A 20,782-nucleotide genomic window follows, 5' to 3' on the forward strand; every position below is an offset into this window, starting at 1 on the left:
AAACCGTGGGTAATTATTTTGGGACTGACAGTGCTCTGGTTACCATCCTGCTGACTGGACAAAGCTGGTGCTCCAGGAAAGCTGAACAGCAAGGGAAGGCCAATTGCTCAAGGTGCATTACCTTGGAGGGAGGTTGGCTGGGGACAACTCCTGCTTTTTTCAGCAGCTGGTGGTTTTGGGCAGCCCAGATTCTGAGGAGGAAGGGAAGCAGCAGAGACCATACAGGGACACTGAGGGAACACCTGGGGCAGGTAAGACATGGAAGATTGTTTCAGTGTCTCCTTTCCTTACATGCTCTGCTCGAAGATCAGCATGCTCCATGTGCTCCAGGAGACTGGATATGAATAAGGAAAACAGTCAAAGCTAAAACCCCTTCAGACTCCCAGACCTCTGGAAATTTCTTGGAAAAAGATGAGAGGCAGCCAAATTTTCTTCATGGAAATCTCATGGGAAAAGGGAAAACCTCCGTGGCAAAGAAGCAGGTCCCTCTGCCTGTGCCAGTTGTATCCCCTTGCCAAGATCAGGAATACATCTCATCAGATACAGCCGGATGGGCCCTGGGAAGCTGGATGTAACCAAGCAACCAGGATCCTAGCAACAGGCTTGATAGGAGGATTTAAAGATAGAAAAAAAAGTAGGAGCAAAGCAAACAATGGGAAAATATTGTCTCATTCCCCAAACTCCCAACCCTCGAGGAAGAGATAAATCAGCTCCAGGCAGGGAGAGGTACTCTGGTTGTTTTGGTTTTTTCCCTTTTCAAAGCAAACAAAGTATCAGTCACAGATGAGGATTTTTTTAAACCACTTTTACAGGTGTCATTTGTACAAATCAAAGCATCCCTTGAAAATCTCATCATTACAAACATACAAAGAAACAATGTTGGTGCTACAAATCAGCTATGCAACGGCAGGAGCAATTTACCACGATTAAAAACCCTACTGAACAGTATTTACAGGGCCTTTCTCCCTCTTTTTTATTTCTTTATGTTGAGGGAAGGAAAAAAGCAAAGCCCACAGTTAAAAAACTCCCACCAATGCACTTCATTTTCTAAAAGTATAAAACTGGGTGAGTTTTTGCCACACTCAGGCAAAGTGTAACAATTTCTGGTTTTGCTTGTTTTCACATCAAAAGTCTCTTATAAAAACCAAAAACAAACCCATGGCAGTGTCCGATGAAATGTGCTCCTTCCATGCCAGAAGCTAACATCATCCCAAAAAAGTGCCTTCGAGTAAAATCAACTTTAGTAACAAATAAGAAACAAAAGGATGAAAAAAAGTAATCACAAGCTCTAGTTAAAAGCTTCATCAAAGCCCTGACGGAGCAGCCGCCCTGCAGCAAAAGCATGAGTTCTCTTACCTACCTCCAGCCCCTGCCGGGGGTCTCCAAGCCCTGAGATGTTTCTCCACTCCCTGACTGGCGGTCGGGACGTCGAGGAGCTCCTGCCAGCCCGGAGTTGTGTGGTGCTCCCCCTCCAAGTGCTTTTTATCCACCACCATCACCCCAAAAGAGGTGCCTGGGGGGGGACCCAGCCCAGCTGGTCTGGCTGTAAGGGTCAGTGGCAGCCGTGCTGTTTTGGGGCAGCACATCCCTGGTACAGGGAACTCTCATAGCCCTTTGATCCTGCTGGTTTGGAATCAGCAGTGAGAAAAATCCCTGGAGTGCCCCAAAAAACACTCCCTGGCTCGGGTTGCTGCCTGAGTAAGTGCTTTCCTGGAGCCAACCTGGCCCCTGCATCTGGAAGGGGCAGGGAAAGGGGGAAGAGAGGGAATATCCAAGCCTTGAACTCTCTGTGTAAAGAAATGGAGTAAGAGACACTTGATCGCACCAAGCTGCAGAAATCCTCAAAATCCCAGAGGTCACCACATAACCAGGGCACTGGGGGGTGGGGGGAATTCTGGGTGGGTTGGGGGCTGTATCATTCTACTTTGGCTCCCAACCCAAAAGCTCTGATCAGAAAAACAAGGAAACACAAAACCAGGCAGTTTGGTTGCCAAGTTGACAGAGAAAATAAGAAAAAAACCAAAACAAACCACAAAAATCTTCCAAGATAAATACATGGCCCCCATTTTGGAAGCATCTTCAAAAAGCTGGATCAACTGTTGTCAGCAGTGGCACAACCTTCTAAGAACACCTGTTGCGCTAGTGAGTTCTCAGCTCTCTTTTGAAGAAGGAACAGTTCAAGGGAAAAAAAAATCCAGCTCCCACCACATGCAGCTCCCATTTTATCTGCAGAACAACTGGCCATGGCAATTCCCTCACAGCAGCAGGCTGGGAACCAGCAAGGAGCCACTAATGCAGCAGGTTCCTGTTTGCTCATGGAAAGGGCTGGCAGTGGTAGCAACTGGTTAGGAAAAGATTTCTTCCAGAAAACGGTACTTCAGGGGGGATTTAGGAAGGCTGGGACCTCTCCCCATGGACTGAAACTGGCCACACTCAAGCATGCTGTCAGAAGGTAACACGCACCAGGAAACCCATGGAGTCCACAAGACAGAGGTTTGGGCTTCCAGCGATCCTGCAGGCCTCCCACACTCCTCGGCTAGTGCTGGGGAAAGTTCCCAGGCTGGGGGCTTGGCTTTAAGGAGAGGTTATTGCTCCTGACTTCTCAGGCTTTTTGCCTTTTGACAGGGCAGCTGCTTGCTTCAGGAGTTCTCTGTTCTTGGCCTGGAAATGGGGAAATGCGTATTTAGTGGCATGGATCATCATTAGCTCTTGGGATCCCTGTGCAGAAACTGCTGATATCCTGCACACAGCTGGAAAGGGGCGCAGATGTTGAGCTCACCTCTAACCTCCTAGAGAGGGCTCTCCCATCCCAGCCCCACAGGAAAAGACAACTACAAAATGATGGAACCCACAAGACCGTTCAAAAATTAATCATATGAACAGTTCAAAGTACCTACAATACACTGAGAGGATCTGAACTTTGATTTTGCAGCCATTGAAAAAGATTTCCAGAGACTCAACCAATAGCAGCAGAAATAAAACATCTGGACACCAGAGAGTTCAGGGCAGTCCCAGCCTGAGCTGAGCACAGACATGGAAAGCCCCAAGAGTGGGAGGTGGCTGGGGCACACCTGCTCCTGGATCTGATGCTCCTTCACCTTCAGAAACAGCACACCCAGCCCTCTCCACACCACATCCCAGCATTCCACATGCCCTGTGAAGGGATTCTGGCAGGCACCAGCACTCTGACAGCAGCTGGAGGCCTCCAGCCTGCCTTCCACTGGGATACTTCCCCAGAGTGGGTGTGGATGGAGGAGGGGCTGTTTCCTCAGGGGCAACAGAAGCCTTTTGTCTCATCCCCTCCCAGCTCTCATTGCTGGGGCTTTAGATCTTTGTATACCCAAAGTAATTAAACGGTGCAAAGTTCATTTCTGTGTCTGATTTCTTCCCCTTTGACCCGATCCCTTCAGTGGCTCAAGCTATTCATGCTGATAGTCTGCTGTGTTTCCACAGCCATGACAAGAATCCTGCTCTCCCTGCTTCCATCAGCTCAGGGACTTCTTTATTTGGACTAGAGATACAAGGTGAAAAGAACTGCCAATTGTTCCTTTGTTCTCTCTGGTTACTGCTCACACAAATCACAGGGAGGTGATTTAGAGGCTCAGGGAGCTGACAAAGGTTCTGCAGACTGGAGAAACAGGTTCAAACCTGATTTTGGCAATAAGTAAAATGAGTCTGATGGCTCCTGTCTAGTCCATAAGGGACACAACACAGCACTTTAAACACAGTAAGTGTGAGCCTGAGTAGAGAGCAGCAAGGTAGGTGTAAATGGTGGTTGGGATGCAATGCAGAGCTGAGGAGGGGCTTGCCTGGCAGCACAGAGGCTGTAGGACAGGGTTGAGAAACATTAGCAGAGCTCTGTGTGCAGTAGCTCACAGGGTGTCCTGATCAGGAGTGTCCTCAGTCCCTCCCGGACACAGCTCAGGAATGTCCTCAGTCACTCCTGGATACAACACAGCTCAGCAGTTAAACTGACAACGCTGTCACCTGTAACTGCTCCATGACCTCCTTGTGTGTCTTCTCCATTTGGTTCATCTTTGCCCTCATCTGTGATTCCTGGTACTGCAGGTCGGCTTTCAGCTCTGTGATCTGTGCAGAAACCAGGAAGGAGCAAGTGAGCTGGAAGAGGCAACAACTGCCCTCCCCACAGACCCCCCTTCCATGGAAAGTGTCTCTACAGAAGGTGTGTGGGACTGGCTCAGGTCACAGACATGCTGGCGGTGCTGAGGGACTGCAATGAGACCAGAACTGTGTCACTGAGAGCACAGAGCAACAGCAAGGGCCAGCACTGCATTTCTCCAAGCAGCAGCATGTTTATTCCCAGTCTTGCCCACACACAGAGGCCTCCAAGAAAGCGGTCAGGAAACGACCCTTTATGAAATGAGATCCCCTGGGTGGGTCCAGAGGGCCTCTTTGGCTTTGGAAAGGAGGAAGCCTGGAAACAGCCAGACATGTTAATTCCAAGATAAAAAGCCAGGCTGTGTCAGAGTGTGATCGGTGAGAACATGTCAGCCTGCTGGGGAGAAGCAAGCCAAGGACTGTACCTTCTTCTCCTTCTCCAAAATCATTTGATCCTTCTGGTGAAGCATCTTTTTTAAAGTAGCCACTTCCTCCTTCAGCTGGGCAATGATGACAAAGTGGTCAGTGCCAGGGGAGTCCAGGGCGAGGTCCGGAGAAAAACTGCAGCAAAGAACAAAGAGAGGCCCTCAACAAATCCCTCCTCTTCGCTAGGCAGGGAAACTCCCACGGATGCTCTCAAAGGAGAGTGGGAACCATTTCATGATCATTCGTGATCCTTTTTCAAACCAGAGAGCTGAAGACAGCAATCAGAGAGGTAATTAAACTTTATGCATCCCTTTGGAAATCTCTTTGCTCACAAGCAGTCCTTGGATGCACTGCAAAACTTCCCACTGAATATAAACAAACATTCTGGCAAGGAGGGGACATGAAAGAGAAACAAATAACCTCCAAGTTCAACAAACAGAGCAAAAGGAAACAGCTAAATTTTTCTGAGCAAGGAAAAGGGGTAAAAAGCATACTGGACCTTGTAATATGATTCTGCCATGATAAAGCAATTTAGGGAAAAGATTCGTTATTCCAGAGTAGGAAAAACTCTCCAGGAAAACAGAGAAATAGCTGAGCACATCACCTGTACACTACCAGGTACTCTAAATCTAAGCAACCATCAGCAGAGCTATCTGTGCATGAGTCACTGCTGCAATGGTAAATCACAAACCCTCCTAGGAGACACCAGTGATCCAGGCAGGCACATGCAGTCCTGTGCTATGGGAATATGCCGGACCATAAGATACAACAAGCTGCAGCCACAAGGCCCAGGGAGCCCACCTGATTTTTCCCTGCGTTCTGTTCCATCCCTAAAGCTGATTTTTATCTCCTCATGCTAAGTGGGCAGCACACTCCCAGCCGCTTGCACCTAAAACTGCTATATAAAAATTGAACAGTAATAAGACAACAAAGCTTCACCTAGAAGATTACTTCAAGTCTGGCTGTTATCAGCTAAATAGAAATAAGTCACCAGGGTCACCCAAAGCCTGACTTTTTTTAAAAAGTCTCCAGAGTAGGTCATCACTCAGCTTTAAAGTTGGAAGGTGCAGCAGAGTCGGGAAAGCATGGTCTCAATCCAAAATTCTGCCTCTCTCCAGGATGTTTCTACCTCTGAGCTTCCAGTCCCCAACCTGTATCCTAAGGCAGAGAGTACTTGCTGCTCACATCACACGGGGTCTCCTCTAGCACCTGGAAATTATCCATTTTCTAATTAAAAGCACTACAGTCTGCTTTGACAGGACTCGTTAGTAAGGATGTGGCAGGGGAAAAGGCTCGCTCCCCACTGTGCTGGGGATCTACAGAGGGAAACAAAGCAGAGGCAGAGGATGGCCCTGAGGCACTGGGAGAGAAAACCTGGCAGAGGAAAACTCAAAACTGAGGGTCTGCAGGAGACAGCCCGGAGCAGAGGAGCCCTGCATGGCTAAAACATGCTGACAGCAGAGTCCACACTTATGATGTGACAGCTCTCTGGGCACACTGGATCCAGCTCTGGGCTAGGCAGAGAAGTTCATACCCACACACTAGCACAGAACAACTCCAATTTAAAGCTTTCCCAATAGCTTTCCCAAGTGGAGGCTATGCAAGATGATGCTGTGTGCTCCAGCACCTTTCTGTGTGCAAGCACATTATTAACAGCATCTTTAATTTCCCACTCACGGCAAATATGCTGGGGAGGAGAGAAATAAATTTAAAAAAACAACAACAACAGTAACCAACAGCACAGAGAAAAGAAAGGCTTCCTCACTAATTCCCTCTGGCTGAAAACAATCCCTAGACACACCATTCCTTTGCCCAGGCATGCTTCCCTCCTGCCATGCCCTGGGGTGATAAAGAGTGCCAGGGGATGCCCACAATTCCCTGAGCAGCTCCAGCATGAAAAATTCCCTGCCCAGCAACTGCTGCTGCTCAGCAAAGCCAGGAAGGTGAGAGCCAGCCCTGCCACCCAGTGGGGAGAAGGAAGGGACGGGAGGGCCACCAGCCTTGCACAGAGCACCCATCCCTGGGGCTCCGAGGGTTCTGTATCCACCAGAGGGGAACTTGAGCCATCCTGAGACCTCCTCCTGGATGGGTATAAAATACCAGACTGGTATTTTCCTGTCCAGCTGCTGCAAAATGCCCCTTCAAATGTGTTAAGGTGTTAAATAAAGAAGAAGATTTTTTTTTCCTCTTCCTTTGTATTTTTTTAAAGACTGACAAGATAGTAATGAAAGGTTCCTCTGTCTTAAACCCCATGTTACAGAAGCAGCCTGAGACTCCAAAATTTGAAGGAAAACTGCCAAACACAAGTCAGTCCTTTCCTTTAACAAACAGATCAAGAATTAAAACAACCAACCAAAAACAAAAAGCCATTTCCTCTACAAATAAACTCAAGATCCAGCCCCGTGGGATAGGTCAGGGGGACACGAGCTCTCCATGTCTGAACAGCCTAAAAGGCACACCACTAATTAAAGGGAAATTATGAGCTCCTGTTGTTTTCAGCAGAGACAGAAGACAAAAATGGAGCTGTTCCCAAGGCACCTGCCTCTCTCTATTGATTGGAACAGAAACCAAATCGACTGCCTTAAACTCCACACCTGTTAAATGGCAGAAATTAGGCAAGGCAAATACCAAGACTAAAGATTTTGCTATTCAAGTCAGGCTGGCATGAAGAGGCAGACACCAGGCACTAAACCAGCATCCAGATTTCACCTTAGACAAAAACTACCTGCATAGCTGCCTCCAGCTCTGAGCCCCCAACATCAAAAGGATGTGGAGCTGCTGGAAAAAGCCCAGAGGAGGCCATAGAGATGTTCCAAGAGCTGGAACCCCCCTGCTCTGAACCCAGGCTGGGAGAGCTGAAGGTGTTCAGCCTGGAGAAGAGAAAGCTCTGGGGAAACCTTAGAGAGCCCATTCCAGAGCCTAAAGGGGCTCTAGGAGAGCTGGAGAGGGACTGGGGACAAGGGCCTGAAGTGCCAGGACAAGGGGGAATGGCTTCCCACAGCCAGAAGGGAGGGATAGATTCCTTGGGAAGGAATTCTTCCCTGTGAGGGTAGTGAAGCTCTGGCAGAATTTACCCAGAGCAGCTGTAGCTGCCCCTGGATCCCTGCAAGGGTCCAAGGCCAGGTTGGAGGGACCTTGGAGCAACCTGAGATGGTGGAAGATGCCCATGGAAAGGGGTAGATAGAGATGAGCTTTAAGGTCCCTTCCAACCCAAACCATTCTGGGATTCTATGAAAAAACATCCTCTGCTCAGTGCAGTACAGCCCAAGTCACAGAGCTTTAAACTATGCCAGGACTTTCCTATGCAAATAAGAATCTTTTACAAATGAACTTCACTGCTGAGCATCCTGAGGCACTGCTGCCCTCCCCCTGCCAGCAGTGCTGTCACTGCCTGGTGTTACAAGCACAAGTTAGCACCTTGTCTGCAGTGACAGGAGAAGGGACTGCAGTGTGCTCATCTGCAGAGTCTGCAGCATAAAAACACTTTGCCAGCATTGGCACAAGATGATGGGGACACCAAGACTGCCCCAGTTAGGACCAGCAGAGCTGCAGGGGCTGGAGGTGAAGCCGGTGTGCTGGGCAGCACAAGACCATGGGGCACTGGCAGCACAGAAGGATTAGTAAGGCCAGGTCTGCTGCAAGATGTGCTGCAAGTCACTGGGAGAGAAAACTACTCCCAGTGCAGCAGCAACAGAGCTGTTTGCTCCTCCCAGAACTCACCCAGAACAAACCATTCAATACCTTTTAAATGACTGCTGGAAATCACCCTGTCCACATATCATAGCCATTGTGAGCAACAACCACCCTGAAATATGTAAACAGAGGGAATTCAGTACGACACAGTAAAAGAATTTCTACCATATCCAAGAAGAAGCAGTAATTTCAGAGAAGCTGGACCCCGACTGAAGGTGTTGCCAAAGTCAACTGAGCTCAAACATGCCCAAATTTTGCCCAGTTGAGGGCTACACCAGAGGTTTGCCTGGAGCTGGGGTACAGGATGCTGAGGCTGATCTCAGCACGGAGGAGGTGCTGGTTGAGTCAGTTTACTCCAGACTCTGCTGCTGCAAACACCCTTGTGCTGCAGCAGACCTTAACTCCATGCTCAGGCTGTGCCCCAGACACCAGCGTGACTCTGGGAAGGACAATCTGGTAGTTCTATAAAGGGGAGGGACTTGGGGGCTCACTCTCATAAAAGAACCCTCAGCCACTCCAAACCCACACTTAAGGAACCCCCATTATTACTCCTCTCAAGACGTGCAGCCATTTGTCTATTTAAGGCAGCTGAAGCTTGCCTTTTCTGCTGCATGTCACTGAAGCTCTTTAGTTGCTAAATTTACACTTGGTTTGTTACTGGAACTCATCAAAAAAAGCCTGTGGCAAGGCCTACAGCCTTGGCAGGAGCCAGACTGACAATATCTGACATGAGAGCAAAAGGAAGGCTGTTGATTCCTTCAATACATGCTCCTGCTTTCCAAACACACACCACTGATCAACCCAGAGCACAGGTCATTTTGCTTTTTGGGTATTTTCAAGCCAGCAGGGCTGTTACAATGAGTTGTGAGATCTCAGCTCAGGATTTAATGAGGAGATAAAAACAGCTGGTGCTGTCCTACAGCCCAGAGCAGCAGCCTCTCTGACGGGCTGCACCAGTTCTACCAGGGCCCTGTTTCCATTCTCTTCTCTGGCTCCACCAGCACTGAAGGCAATGGAATTCTAACCCCTCCACACTCAGCCACGGCTCCTAAGTCACAATTAGTCCTTAAATTTTTCCAGCTTTTAACTGAAAATGCTGTTCAGATGATAAAAGGTCTTTCAGACCTCTCTGTGGGTGCCACTGCCCTATAAAATTATTAAAGTTCTATTTCACAGAATCATAGAATCCCAGAATGGTTTGGGTCAAAGGGACCTTAAAGCTCATCTCGTTCTGCCCCCTGCCATGGGCAGTGTCACCTTCCACTAGATGAGGCTGCCCTAAGCCCCATCCAATCTGGCCATGAACACTTCCAGGACGGGCATTTCCCATGGGAGCATTTTACAGTAACAAGGTGTCAACGGTATCTACAGGAGAGATCTGTGATCTCAGAGACACTGAAGGCAGGTAGTGATTAATTAATTATCAGTGTCTATAACAAACCCTTTGGCACTAACTGTGCTCTGGTCCATGCTCCCAAATCCCTGCTGTTTAGAAAGAGATCTGTTGAGAGGGACAGTTCCCATGTAGGAGGCAGTTCCCAGGGAGGGAGGGGAGAAAACAATAGGTGATCTCACTTCAGGATGTCAATGCCTTGAGCAACAGGACAATGGTGGGCCCCGAGAGTCTGTTGGGAAGCAGCCCACTGCGCCAACGTGGACGGGGCCCTCTGGATAAGGGGGCAAAGCATCTCGGGAGAGGAAGGAACGCTGAGAATCAGAGAGGAAAGGCAGGAATGAAAATATGCATGCACAAGACCATAAAAATACAAACCCATCTCAATCTCCTGTTTCTGCTAGTGACGCCCATTCTGCTGCACAGGTGGCTGGCATCAACATGATCCAGCATCAAGTGTGACAACAGAATGGGGTCAATGCTTTCCTAGAATCAGTGAACCATGGAATGGTTTGGGCTGGAACAAATCTTAAAGAGCATCTTGTTCCATCCCCTTGCTATGGGAAGGGACATCTTCCACTAGACCAAGCTGCTCCATGACCCATCCAACCTGGCCTGGAACACCTCCAGGATGGGGAGTACACAACCTTTCAAGCAAAGCTGTTTGATTGCTTGTCTCTCCCCCAAAAGCAGGAGGGGAAATGGGAAGTGGGTCTGGATCTTCTCCTGTCCTCTGAGGCTCTCCTTGCAGATCAGTCTGACAGACCTCAAAGCACAAAACCTGCAGACCTCACCAGCCCCTCTCTCCCTGTGGCTGCAGGAGAGATGATAAAGTTGCTTTGGCTGCAGTTTTCCTGACTGTTGGGGAGCTCAGCCAACACCACCTCGATCCTGCTCCATCCAAGCAGGTACAGGTGCTCAGTATTCTCTTCCTCTTCAAATCTACGTCTAGATTCCAGGTAGCACTACCCTGCCAGGTTCTAGGACAGCCCCTCAAGGTCTCAAAGCCCAAGGCCCCTGCTCTAGCGTAAGAGCTTCCTGTTATTCACGCACAGCTCTGTCTTATATAAACCCAGCAAACAAACTCCCTGCCCACAATTTCCCCATGTAACAGGCTCACCTGTCACCATTGGCAGATATGGCATCAAACTTGGCTTTCTTCTTTGGGATTTCATTCTGAATGGAAGACGTGGATAAGGTTTTCTGGCTAGAAAAAGGAGGAAATTGTATGTCAGAACCTGAATGACTTTCAGTCTAAGACAGAGAGGCAGATAAATATTCCCACCCACTTTGATCCTATTAAAACAGTATTTCCCAGTGCTAAAATGATAAAAAAATCATTCCTCAAAGAGTAACTGGAGACTAAAAATAAACAGAAAACAATGAGTCAGAGCAGCATGTAGGTGAAGAACTCCTGCTTAAAATCTGCATTTTAATCATTAAATTTTACAAATGCAACTTTGCTTTCACAGTGTACAAGTTCAGTAAGTTGGATCACTGAGAAGCACAAGGTTGTACCAGCACAGTGAGGTTTGCAAACAAGCAAAGCGTGACTTAGCCAGACTGTCATGAGCTCAGACCATGCCCAAACCCCTCCTAAGGTTACCTGTTATAGTGGCTGCCACTGCTGAGCCTACTGAACTGCTCCTTCTCCTGCAGGCTGCCTCGGGAAGAACTGCTCAGGTGTTTGCACTGCTCTTTGGTCTTCTGCAGGACTCGTTTATAGGACAGTGTGCACAACCAGCACAGCAGCTTTCCATCCACCTGGAACGGGAGACAGAAAGAAGCTTTGGTCTCTTTTCCTGCCCACAAAGCAAATACAGGAAAGACAAGAAGCACTTTCAAGCTTAGGGTTATGGCAGTCACTGGAGACCAAAACAGCAAGGGTGTCTGCTCCAGGAGGCTCAGCAGGGCACTGATTATGGCTGCAGCATTCCAAACAACAGATGTTTACAGTTTGCCTCGAGAAGACACACTTCCTACACAGCACTCAGGGTGTACAGAACCCATGGAAGGGGTTTCCTGGTGGAGGTATGACACTTGTAGCTCCTCAGGCTATGGAACAAATATCATTCTCCATCCCTCTCCCTAGATAGCACCTCACACTTCATTCAGAGGTCTCTGCTCCTCTGCCAGCTCTTGGGCCAAATTCAAGAGATCTTTCTTAGAAGATGTGGCAGAGGCACACAGGGGTTCAAAGATTAAACAGCTCTAAACCAGAGCAAAGTTCAACTCTAGAAAACACTTTATAATCAAGAGATATGGATCATGGAATGGTTTGGGTTGAAAGCAACCTTAAACCCCACCCAGTCCCACCCCCTGCCATGGCAGGGACACCTTCCACTGTCCCAGGCTGCTCCAATCCCTGTCCAACCTGACCTTGGGCACTGCCAGGGATCCAGGGGCAGCCACAGCTGCTCTGGGCACCCTGTGCCAGGCCCTCACCACCCTCACAGGGAGGAATTTCCGCCCAGTATTCCATCTAACCCTGCCATCTGGCAGTGGGAAGCCTTTCCCCATGTCCTGTCAGAAATGCTGCACAAGATGTAAAGAAGATGGAGAGAGGATCAGTGTGATCAGCCCTTTTACCTTTTCAGTCTTCTTTAACACAAATACTGACCTTCTTCCTGTCATCCTTCCGGTCGAAGGCGCACTGCTGTTTGCACTGCTCACATGAGTGAGGAGGGCCATACTTCTTCTCTGAGTTGGTGCAACGCTGGCACTTGTTTCCAATAAATGCTGCTATGATGTTGCAGTACTGGCAGGGTTTTGGCTTTAAAAAATAAGAACAACTGCTGTAGCCTTCTAGCTACAATAGTACACTGCTCATTCCTATTCTCCCCTAGTGCTAATGGGCGGATGAGTAGGCTTGTTGTTTCGATTAGGATGAGGGCTGGGATTAGTGGGGTGGGGTACCTTCTGGCAGGAGATGGCCTAGAGAGGCGAATTCAAAAATTTCAAACTTTTCTTTCCTTATTCTACATAGAGTATAATGCTGATCCAGGAGACAACACTCCATTTGGATCCCTGGCCTCCAGCTAAGTGTATTTAGCCATGGCACTCAGACCATTTATCAAGTGCTGTGAAATCTTTAGAAAAAAACAACAAAATAGAACCAATCAAAATCTCTATTGCAGATTTCAGACAAGCAGGAAATAAAGATTTATCACTGCTTCCTGCAGTAATCTCAGTCTGTGTAAGCACAGTCTTGTTTCTACTGGGTATCAAACAGATAATTTCCTGGCCTCAAACGATGCAAAGCTCTTTTTTGTGCTAAAAGAATAGAAAAAGTAAAAGCTTTATGTTTGAGTGACCCATATTATTGATCAGTCATGCTCTTACAGCTGAGCCAGTCCATAAACTGCTCTGAGATTTCAGCAGGATAAAGACAAGAGAGATGAAAGGAAGAGAGGCTGGGGAGGCTGAGCCCCCTCACTTACTGTGCCATAGAGCTTCACGTTCTGAGCACACTTCTTGCATATCGTGTTGGTTTTGCTGTGAAGAAGGACAGATCATTCTATTAACACATTCCAACAGAAATGAAACCTCTGTGTTTAGGATGCCTGGCTCAGATCCCAGGATCCCTGCTTAGGCTCCCAGCCTCCCCTCAGCTCTGCCTGTGGTGATGAGGCTGGATTCAACCTCTCTCGCGACTCAGATACCAAAATGCTTTTCCCATCCCCATCTGGCTGAGGATAAATGGCCAAAAACTACAAAGGATGTGTCTTTTAATTAAGGCATCCCCAGATGACACCCATTTTTTGTCCATACAAACACGGGATTTGATCACTGACTAATTGGCAGCATGGGTGATTCAGCATCAGGGCAGGCTCCACTCTGGAGGTCATGGCAGGAGAGGGCAGAGGTATATTTGTCCAACAAACACAGGAAGGAACACCTCACACAACGGCCACACACAGCCCTGGGTTTACCAATCCTCCCTCTGACAGCTACACAACTTGTCAAAATGCAAAAAGACATGAGCCCAGCTAGAGGACACACAGCAGGAAACAAATGTTGGATACCAGACATCAGGCAAGAGGAAAACTCATGGGAAGATGCATCTGAGCTTTGACTGAAAAAAAACCCAAGCAAAAGGTGTGATCCAAGTGCACTACAGACACTGCAACTCGCCCAGCAGATCTTTGGAGGTGGCCAAAGGTCTCCCAAGTCCTCCACAGCAACAATCTACAGGTTAAGGCTCAGTCACTGAAGGTGCGGAAGCATTACAGCTCCCGAGGTGTGATCATTCTACCTGAAACCTGGATCTCCCCAGTTCAGCAAGCATTTACCTTTCCTGCTGGAATTCAGTCCTGCAGTAAGTGCATTTAACAATGGGATGAGCAATCCGGCACTCCTGCAACAACAGAGGTGTTTCATGAGGTGCAGTGCTGCTCCCCAAACCCCAGATCTCCTGCTGCCCTCCACTCCCACCACATCCACACACTTGCAAGCATTCCCTCCCTGTACAGTCATGCTGAGAGAAGAGGAAGGGTGCTGAGAATGCCATGTGTCACAGGTGAGCCAGGAGTGCCTCACACCCACAGAGCAGGGTGTCACGGGGCAGCCCAGCTCCCAGGGCAGGAACACAGCTCTGCCTCAGGTATTCACCAGTTCCCTGTACATCTGGCCGTGCTCTCCTCTCACCCCAGCTTCCCCCACGTTCACTTGCCTTGTCCCAGCCTCAGTGATCCCAGGCTACTCCAGTTCCTGCCTCGTGTTCACTATTTCACCCGATCTTGTTCTTCTCCACCCCGTCAGGCTGTCTCCAAAACCCACCTTACTCCCTTCAGGACACCATCAGACCTCCTAGAGAGGTCCCAGATCCTCTCAGGCCTTTGCTCAGGAGCAGCTCCCACCTCCCCTCTATTCCCCACAACAGCCCCATGACTTCCACTGCAGCACCTCCAAACTGCCTTCGGTGCCCCCAGGCCCCCCTGACAATCAGCTCCCCTAAAGAGCCCTTCAGCATATCCTCCTAACAGCCTCAGGGCTTTAGCCCCACGCTCCAGCCCCCCAAAACCTCCCCAAAGCTCCCCGGCCCTCATCCACACCTCCCACTGCTCCCCCACAGACCCCAAACAGACACCTCAAGGCCTCACTCTTCATAAATACTCCCAGGATCTCCCCACAAACAGCCCCCCAGTTATCCTCAGTTCCTCTAAGAGCCTCCAGGACCCTTAAAAACACTCCCTTGCTGCTATCCCTCACAAACAATGCTCCAGGAGGCCCTTTACCCCTCAGACCCCCCCCAAAGCCTCTCACAGATCACCCCCCACTTCCCTCAGAGCCCTCCTCAGACTCCTCTCCCATCAGCCTCCTCCCACATTAGCCCCCATAAGCCCCCTCGCAGCCCGCCCCCAGCCCCTCTCCTGGACCTTGCAGAGCTGCTGGCCCTGGCTGAGCGCCTCGAAGGGGAAGCGCTGGTGGCACTTGGTGCAGGCGTACAGCGCCGCCATCCCGCCGCCCCGCTGACAGGCGCGGCCCGCCCGCCCTCCCGCCCGGTCGCGCGGCACCGCCCCTGGCCGCCGCCCATTGGCCGCGCGCCGCATCATTCACGCCTCAGCCGCTTCTCATTGGTGAGCGTGCCGTCACTCACAGCCGCGGGGCGGGGCGCGCCGAGGAAGCGTTAACGTCACGGGGAGCGCCGTGACGCAGACTCTCGGCCCCGCGTGACGCGATGCGCGGGGGAGGTCGCGCGAGATCGCGAGTGGAAAAGGGGCGGGGACTGGGAGAAGGGGCGGGGACTGGGTGGGATGGACCGGGCTGGACATGGACAGGGCCAGAGAGCCTGGGATGGACAGGGGTGGACATGGACAGAGAGCCTGCGGTGGACATGGCCGGACTGGGCTGGGATGGACAGGGCCGGGGAACAGGCTGGGCTGGGCTAGGCTGAAGTGGGCCAAGGCTGGGAAAAGAGGCTGAGCTGGGCTGGGCCAGGCCAGGGTCCAGTGGGACCGAGCTGAGCCTGGACAGTGCTGAGAAGGGGCTGAGCCGGGCTGGGCTGAGGAAAGAGCTGAGGGCAGGGTGAGGGGGTGCTGGCAGGGCTAAAGCAGAACGAGGTGAAAGGGAGATCCATGGCTGGGTTAGGGCTGGGGAGCAGCGTGGGAGCTGGCTTAGGCTGGGCTGGGCAGAGGAGCTGCTGCAGGGAGGGAGGGCTCGAGGTGGGTAAGGAGGGTCAGCACTGCGGGAAGGAAGGAAGGGAGCCCAGGAATGTGGGGAGGAGGAGGAGAAGGCGTCTTGAGATGGAGGTGAAAGGAGCAGAGGCACCACTCCAGGGAGGGCTGGAGACACCAGCAGGGCAGGGGCGGTGGGAATACTGTGGCTGGAGGTTGTGTCTGCAGGGAAGGAAAACCTCCATGAGAACGTGCTTCCTCTGTGCTGTGCCTCCAGCAGCTGCAGCTGCTCACCCTCGGCACAGCCTGGCTGACTCCACAGCGGCACCTGCCCTCGTGGGCAGCAGGGCAGAGCAAGCTGCAGCTCCCTGTGCTCGCCCCGCAGCTCGGGAGAGCTCCAGGTGGGAACAGGGAGGAGATTTGGCCCCGTTTCATTCTGGGAATGAAGCTGGACTCAAGCTGCTGCAGCAAGGACAGATCATACACTGCACATGTGAAATAACTGGGGTTTTTTTAATCAAGTAGTTGTCATTTTGTACAACGTGACACAGAACAGGTGCTTTGAGAAATGGGGGAAATTAAAGCATTTTGATGTTAAAAGTTCATTCTAAACCCAAGATGGAATGAGCAAAAGGCAGCAACTGCTCACAGTTGTGCGATCTGCTCCATTTGCTGGATGTTCCTGTGCTCCTACAGCCTTCCCTCTTTCTCAGACCTTAAGGGATACCTTAAACCTTTGGGAAACTTCGGTCCTTACCTTTTTTCCTACACCAGATGACAGAGCATTCCCGGTCCTGGCTGGTGCAAGCGGTGAAGCTGAAATCTGAGCTGCTCAGGCTTTCCCAAGAAGGACTGGGGGAGTGCCTTGGGTTTTTAGCTTGGCTGCGTGGGTGTGCATAATGAACCGGAATTCTGCTGTGCTTGGCTACCTCGGGGACTCGTTTTAATCACCGGGCAAATGTGCTGTGTGTAGGAGAAATACTTAATTTCATGACAGGAGTTGCATTGTGCTGGATGCCGAGCTGTGATTGGGAAATGTCCGTCGGTGGGAAGCGGGAGGCAGAGCTGTGGATGCAGGGAACAATCCCTCCTCGCTGCTCGGGGCTGCTCCGGGGGCGGGCTCTGCGGGGCGAGGAGGAGGAGGAGGAGGGCTGGGGATGCTCAGATTTGGGGCTTCGACAGCGCACCGGGAGAGGGGCAGCGCCGCCTGCGCTCTGTTACAGTAAATCACGGAGTCCTGAAATGGTTTGGGTTGGAAGGGACCTTAAAGAGCACCCAGTGCCACCCCTGCCATGGCAGGGACAGCTCCCACTGTCCCAGGCTGCTCCAAGCTCCATCCAGCCTGGCCTTGGGCACTGCCAGGGATCCAGGGGCAGCCACAGCTGCTCTGGGCACCCTGTGCCAGGGCCTGCCCACCCTCACAGCAAACAATTTTTTCCTAACATAAAATCTAACCCTCCCCATTTTAGTTTGAATCCATTCCCCCTTGTCCTGTCAATTAAAACCTAAAGATCAGGTGCGGGGGTATGGAGTGGTGAATAGCTGGGGCTGAAGGAGAAGGAATGGTTTGAGAATGTGAACAACAAACCTGCCAGAGCAGCCACGGGTGCCAAGGGAGAAGCATTTGGCTGAGGAAGAGAGTTTGTAAAGCTGCTACTGAAGGAAGTGTGAGAAGAAACGCTTGGAAAGGCTCTGCCTCGGTGATTTTCCAGCAGAGCCACACTGGCAGCAAAGCAGTTCCAAGCCTTCAGAGTTTTGAAGGCAGCTCCGATCTATCGGATGCGCCCTTTCACCATGGAATGGTTTGGGCTGGAAGGAATTGTAAAGATTATCTCTCTCTAATGCCCTGCCATGGGCAGGGACATCTATTTGTGCCCCAAAAATCTCTGATTATTGTGTGATACAGCAAAAGTCTCCCCTGAATCATGGTCTTTGTGATCCCGAGATGTCAGGGTTTTACGTAAAGCACATCCTTCCCCTTTATGGAGCGCCTGGGCAGACAGAGACCCCCAGGACCCCTTCCCCTGTGTGAGCTGAGTACTGTGTGAGCTCTCCATCAGCCCCTCTGGGTTGCCTGGAGCATTTGGGAGCCACGAGGTTGCCAAAGCAAGTTTGGTTCAGCTGCTGTTCCTTGACACCGTCTGTGGCTCTCTGTAAATCACTAACAGATAATAATTTCATCCTCTGGCTCTGTGTATCCCCCGCCTGCTGAATAATTACCTTGTTTTGTGCGAGCCGTGAGAGGTTTTCACAGATAATTCATCCAGCAGGGAAAGGCAGCCAGATTTTGGGCTGGAGCACATTTTCTGGCCACCTGGCATTGCTGCACAGAGGTCTGCAGCTGCCTCCGGAGGGAAATGCTGTATCCAGGACAGCCGAGGGCAGGGCGAGAAACCAAACCCAGATGAAATCCCAGCCGCCCTTCCTCAGAGAATAATTCAGCTTGGCCAACTCAGCCCACCCTGGGTTTCTGGATGTGTGGACAGATTGATCCCACAGATCTGGATGCTCTCACTCACAGAGGAGCTGTTTCACTGGAAACAGAGCTCCTCCCAGGAGCTGCTTGTGGTGGTGACCTCTGTCTTGCCTCACTCCCCATGTCCTGCCTGGCCTGGGTTGGACCCAGCATGGAGCTGAGATCACCCCCAGGCTGCCGTCCCCGTCCCGGGGTTGGGTTGATGCAGGGCAGGAGGAGGATCTGCAGGGCTGGCATCCCTGTGCCAGCTCATCTCAGCAGCTCCCAAACCATCCCACAGACTAAGGAGGAGATGGGGTTCTCAAGGTGGGTCCCAAATCCTCTCAGCTCCCACTCTGAACAGTGCTCACTCCATTAAACACCAACCTCAGCTAATATTTCCCCACCAATTTATCAGATCTGGGGAGTTTCCTGCAAGGTGCCTCTTCCAAAGGAAACCTTAAATGCAGAGCTTTGCTTCCAATAAATATCAGGGTTCAGAGTGCCTGTGCTTTACTGTACTCTGCAAAACTTGGAGCCACTCTGAGGTTTGGGTGTCCAGGGAAGTCTGGAAGCCACAGCTCAGCTGGGCTGGGAGCCAGAACCTACATCTGGCTCTGCAAACAGCAAACCTTCCTTCAGGTATATCCTTTCTTATTTTTTTCCTTTTTCAAATATAATAAATAGATAGTTTTCTAAGTTCCCAGCCATCTGAACTACCCATGCTCAGGACTGTGATACGCCTAATGCCATGAATGCAGAATTTCAGTGAGTGCTTCCTGGGGATACAAAACTTGCAGCTCTGTGTTCAGCAGCAAATTCAGGACACCACCTATCCAAGGGGAGCCTGAAAGTCACAGTTCCCTGAAAGTCAAAGCATGTTTTATTGACTGCAGTCAAGAGAATCAAAAAGATCTGGAGACCTGGACTCCCACGGCATAAACCACATTATTCCTGTGCAGTGATCATTCCTCTCCCTGACATGAATTCCAGCCAGCCTCCCTGCTGGGAATGATTAAAGACCCCTTCAACAATCAGCAAATTGTCAAATAAGCAGGTGAGCAAGTGAAAGAAAACAAGGGAATATGGTGACCTGCCACCAGTGATAAGAGCAGTCGTATCACCTGGAGAGAAGTGCAGCTCCCTGGGTGCTGCCCGTGGTTTGCTGTACAAAATTGGGGTGTAGCCATGGGGGATGTCACTTTTCAACTATCAAAACCCCATTTGGGGGATGGTAGAGCCTGTGCAGATGCTGCTACAAGTCAGGGATGGCATTTTCCTTCTTCAAGGTTCCCTTCCCAGCTGCCTGCTGCTACCTGGGCTCTTGAATTGGGGAGCAGAGCCTGGCAGTGCCAGCAGCTCTCACTGGGCTGCCCACTGCAGCTGCCAACCCCGCTCCATGCCCAGGGTGGACATCACCAGAATGGCGCCAGAACCCCCAAAATGTCAGAACTGTGCTGACCTGTGGCCTGGACACCCCAAGAACAGCACCAGACCCTTGGCTTGGGGTGAGGCTTCCCCATGGCTGTGAGGTTTTGGGGTAGAGCAAGAAAAGATGGAAGGAGTGTGACCAGCTCAGGAGCACCCCAGTGCTGCCATCATGTTTCAAAAGCTCTCATACCTTCTTGGTGATTTCTCGTGGGCAACTCCTTGCAGCACTGACTTCTTCTTCTTCACAGCACAGCCAACAAACTCCAGCTCTCTGGACCAGCTAACCCACTCTTTTATAGCACTCATCCTTACTAGTCAGAGCTGTGGCCTATCAAGGGCAGGCCTGCTCCTAATCTTTGGTAGTTAGGATAGCTGCAAGTCCTCAGGGGCGAGATTACCTTCTGCACTATCTTTATTTTCTTACATTCTACCCCTCCACACCCCAAAACCCCCTGTGCACCCCACAAAAAAGGGTGGGAGACTACCAGGATGAGGGCAGGGAGAACTTCCCGGCCTGTTTTAGTATCCCTGTGCTCTGATCCCGCTCTCCAGGATGGCTGGAGCCCAGAATAAGAGCCCAGCTGAGCCACAGCCAGGGTGCAAAGGGGAGCAGCCCCGGGAGTGAAGGGGCCTGGCTGGTGGCACTGGCAAACCCCGGTGGCAAAGATCCCACCCGCAGCCACAGCAGGCACTCAGGCAGTGGGGCACAGGGTGGAGGCCTTCCCCCACGCCAGGAATTCCCCATCTCAGCAGAAATCCCTGGGGTTGTTTGTGCTCCACCTCAGAGCTGGAAGAGCCGCTCCCCTCGCCCCGGGTGTCTGGGACTGGCTGTGAGAACCAGCTGGCTCTGCCAGGTGGGATTGTCCCCCCCCAGGAGGCCCCTGGGGTCCCACAGGACCAAGAAAACCAGGCTGGGGACAGGGATCTGTGTCCCTGGGGCACAGGGGGCACAGCTGTGGGCAGCAATTGAATCCCCCCTGTAGAAGCCATCCAGTATTTTTCCAGCGTCTTTATTGGCAAGCCCAGTGCTGAGTGCCCATCCTGCCCTGTGTCCAGCACTGAATGGGGCTGTCCCACTGTGTCCCACCTTCCTGATGGTTCCACTGAGGGGCCTGGTCCAGGGCTGAGTGCTGAGAATGCCGGGGTGGC

At 51.0% G+C, this 20,782-nt stretch overlaps 1 protein-coding gene across 2 annotated transcripts; it reads right to left on the minus strand.

Annotated features, from left to right (window-relative positions):
• Positions 1 to 790: 790 nt before the first annotated feature.
• FAM76A (family with sequence similarity 76 member A) lies at positions 791 to 15,127 on the minus strand. 2 transcript variants are annotated; one of them, XM_030964743.1, is made up of 10 exons: positions 15,010 to 15,127; positions 13,924 to 13,988; positions 13,072 to 13,126; positions 12,252 to 12,404; positions 11,238 to 11,395; positions 10,752 to 10,838; positions 9,814 to 9,945; positions 4,545 to 4,680; positions 3,988 to 4,089; positions 791 to 2,661 (listed from the first exon to the last, which is right to left on the minus strand). In XM_030964743.1, exons 1-10 carry the CDS (start codon positions 15,088 to 15,090, stop codon positions 2,575 to 2,577), a joined length of 1,056 nt encoding a protein of 351 aa, XP_030820603.1. In that variant the 5' UTR covers positions 15,091 to 15,127; the 3' UTR covers positions 791 to 2,574. The 2 variants fall into 2 exon arrangements, with proteins under 2 accessions (XP_030820603.1, XP_030820604.1); XM_030964744.1 differs by lacking the exon at positions 9,814 to 9,945.
• Positions 15,128 to 20,782: the final 5,655 nt, after the last annotated feature.

The sequence above is a fragment of the Camarhynchus parvulus genome, chromosome 23 (genome assembly GCF_901933205.1).
Source record: "Camarhynchus parvulus chromosome 23, STF_HiC, whole genome shotgun sequence".
Classification (NCBI taxonomy): domain Eukaryota; kingdom Metazoa; phylum Chordata; class Aves; order Passeriformes; family Thraupidae; genus Camarhynchus; species Camarhynchus parvulus.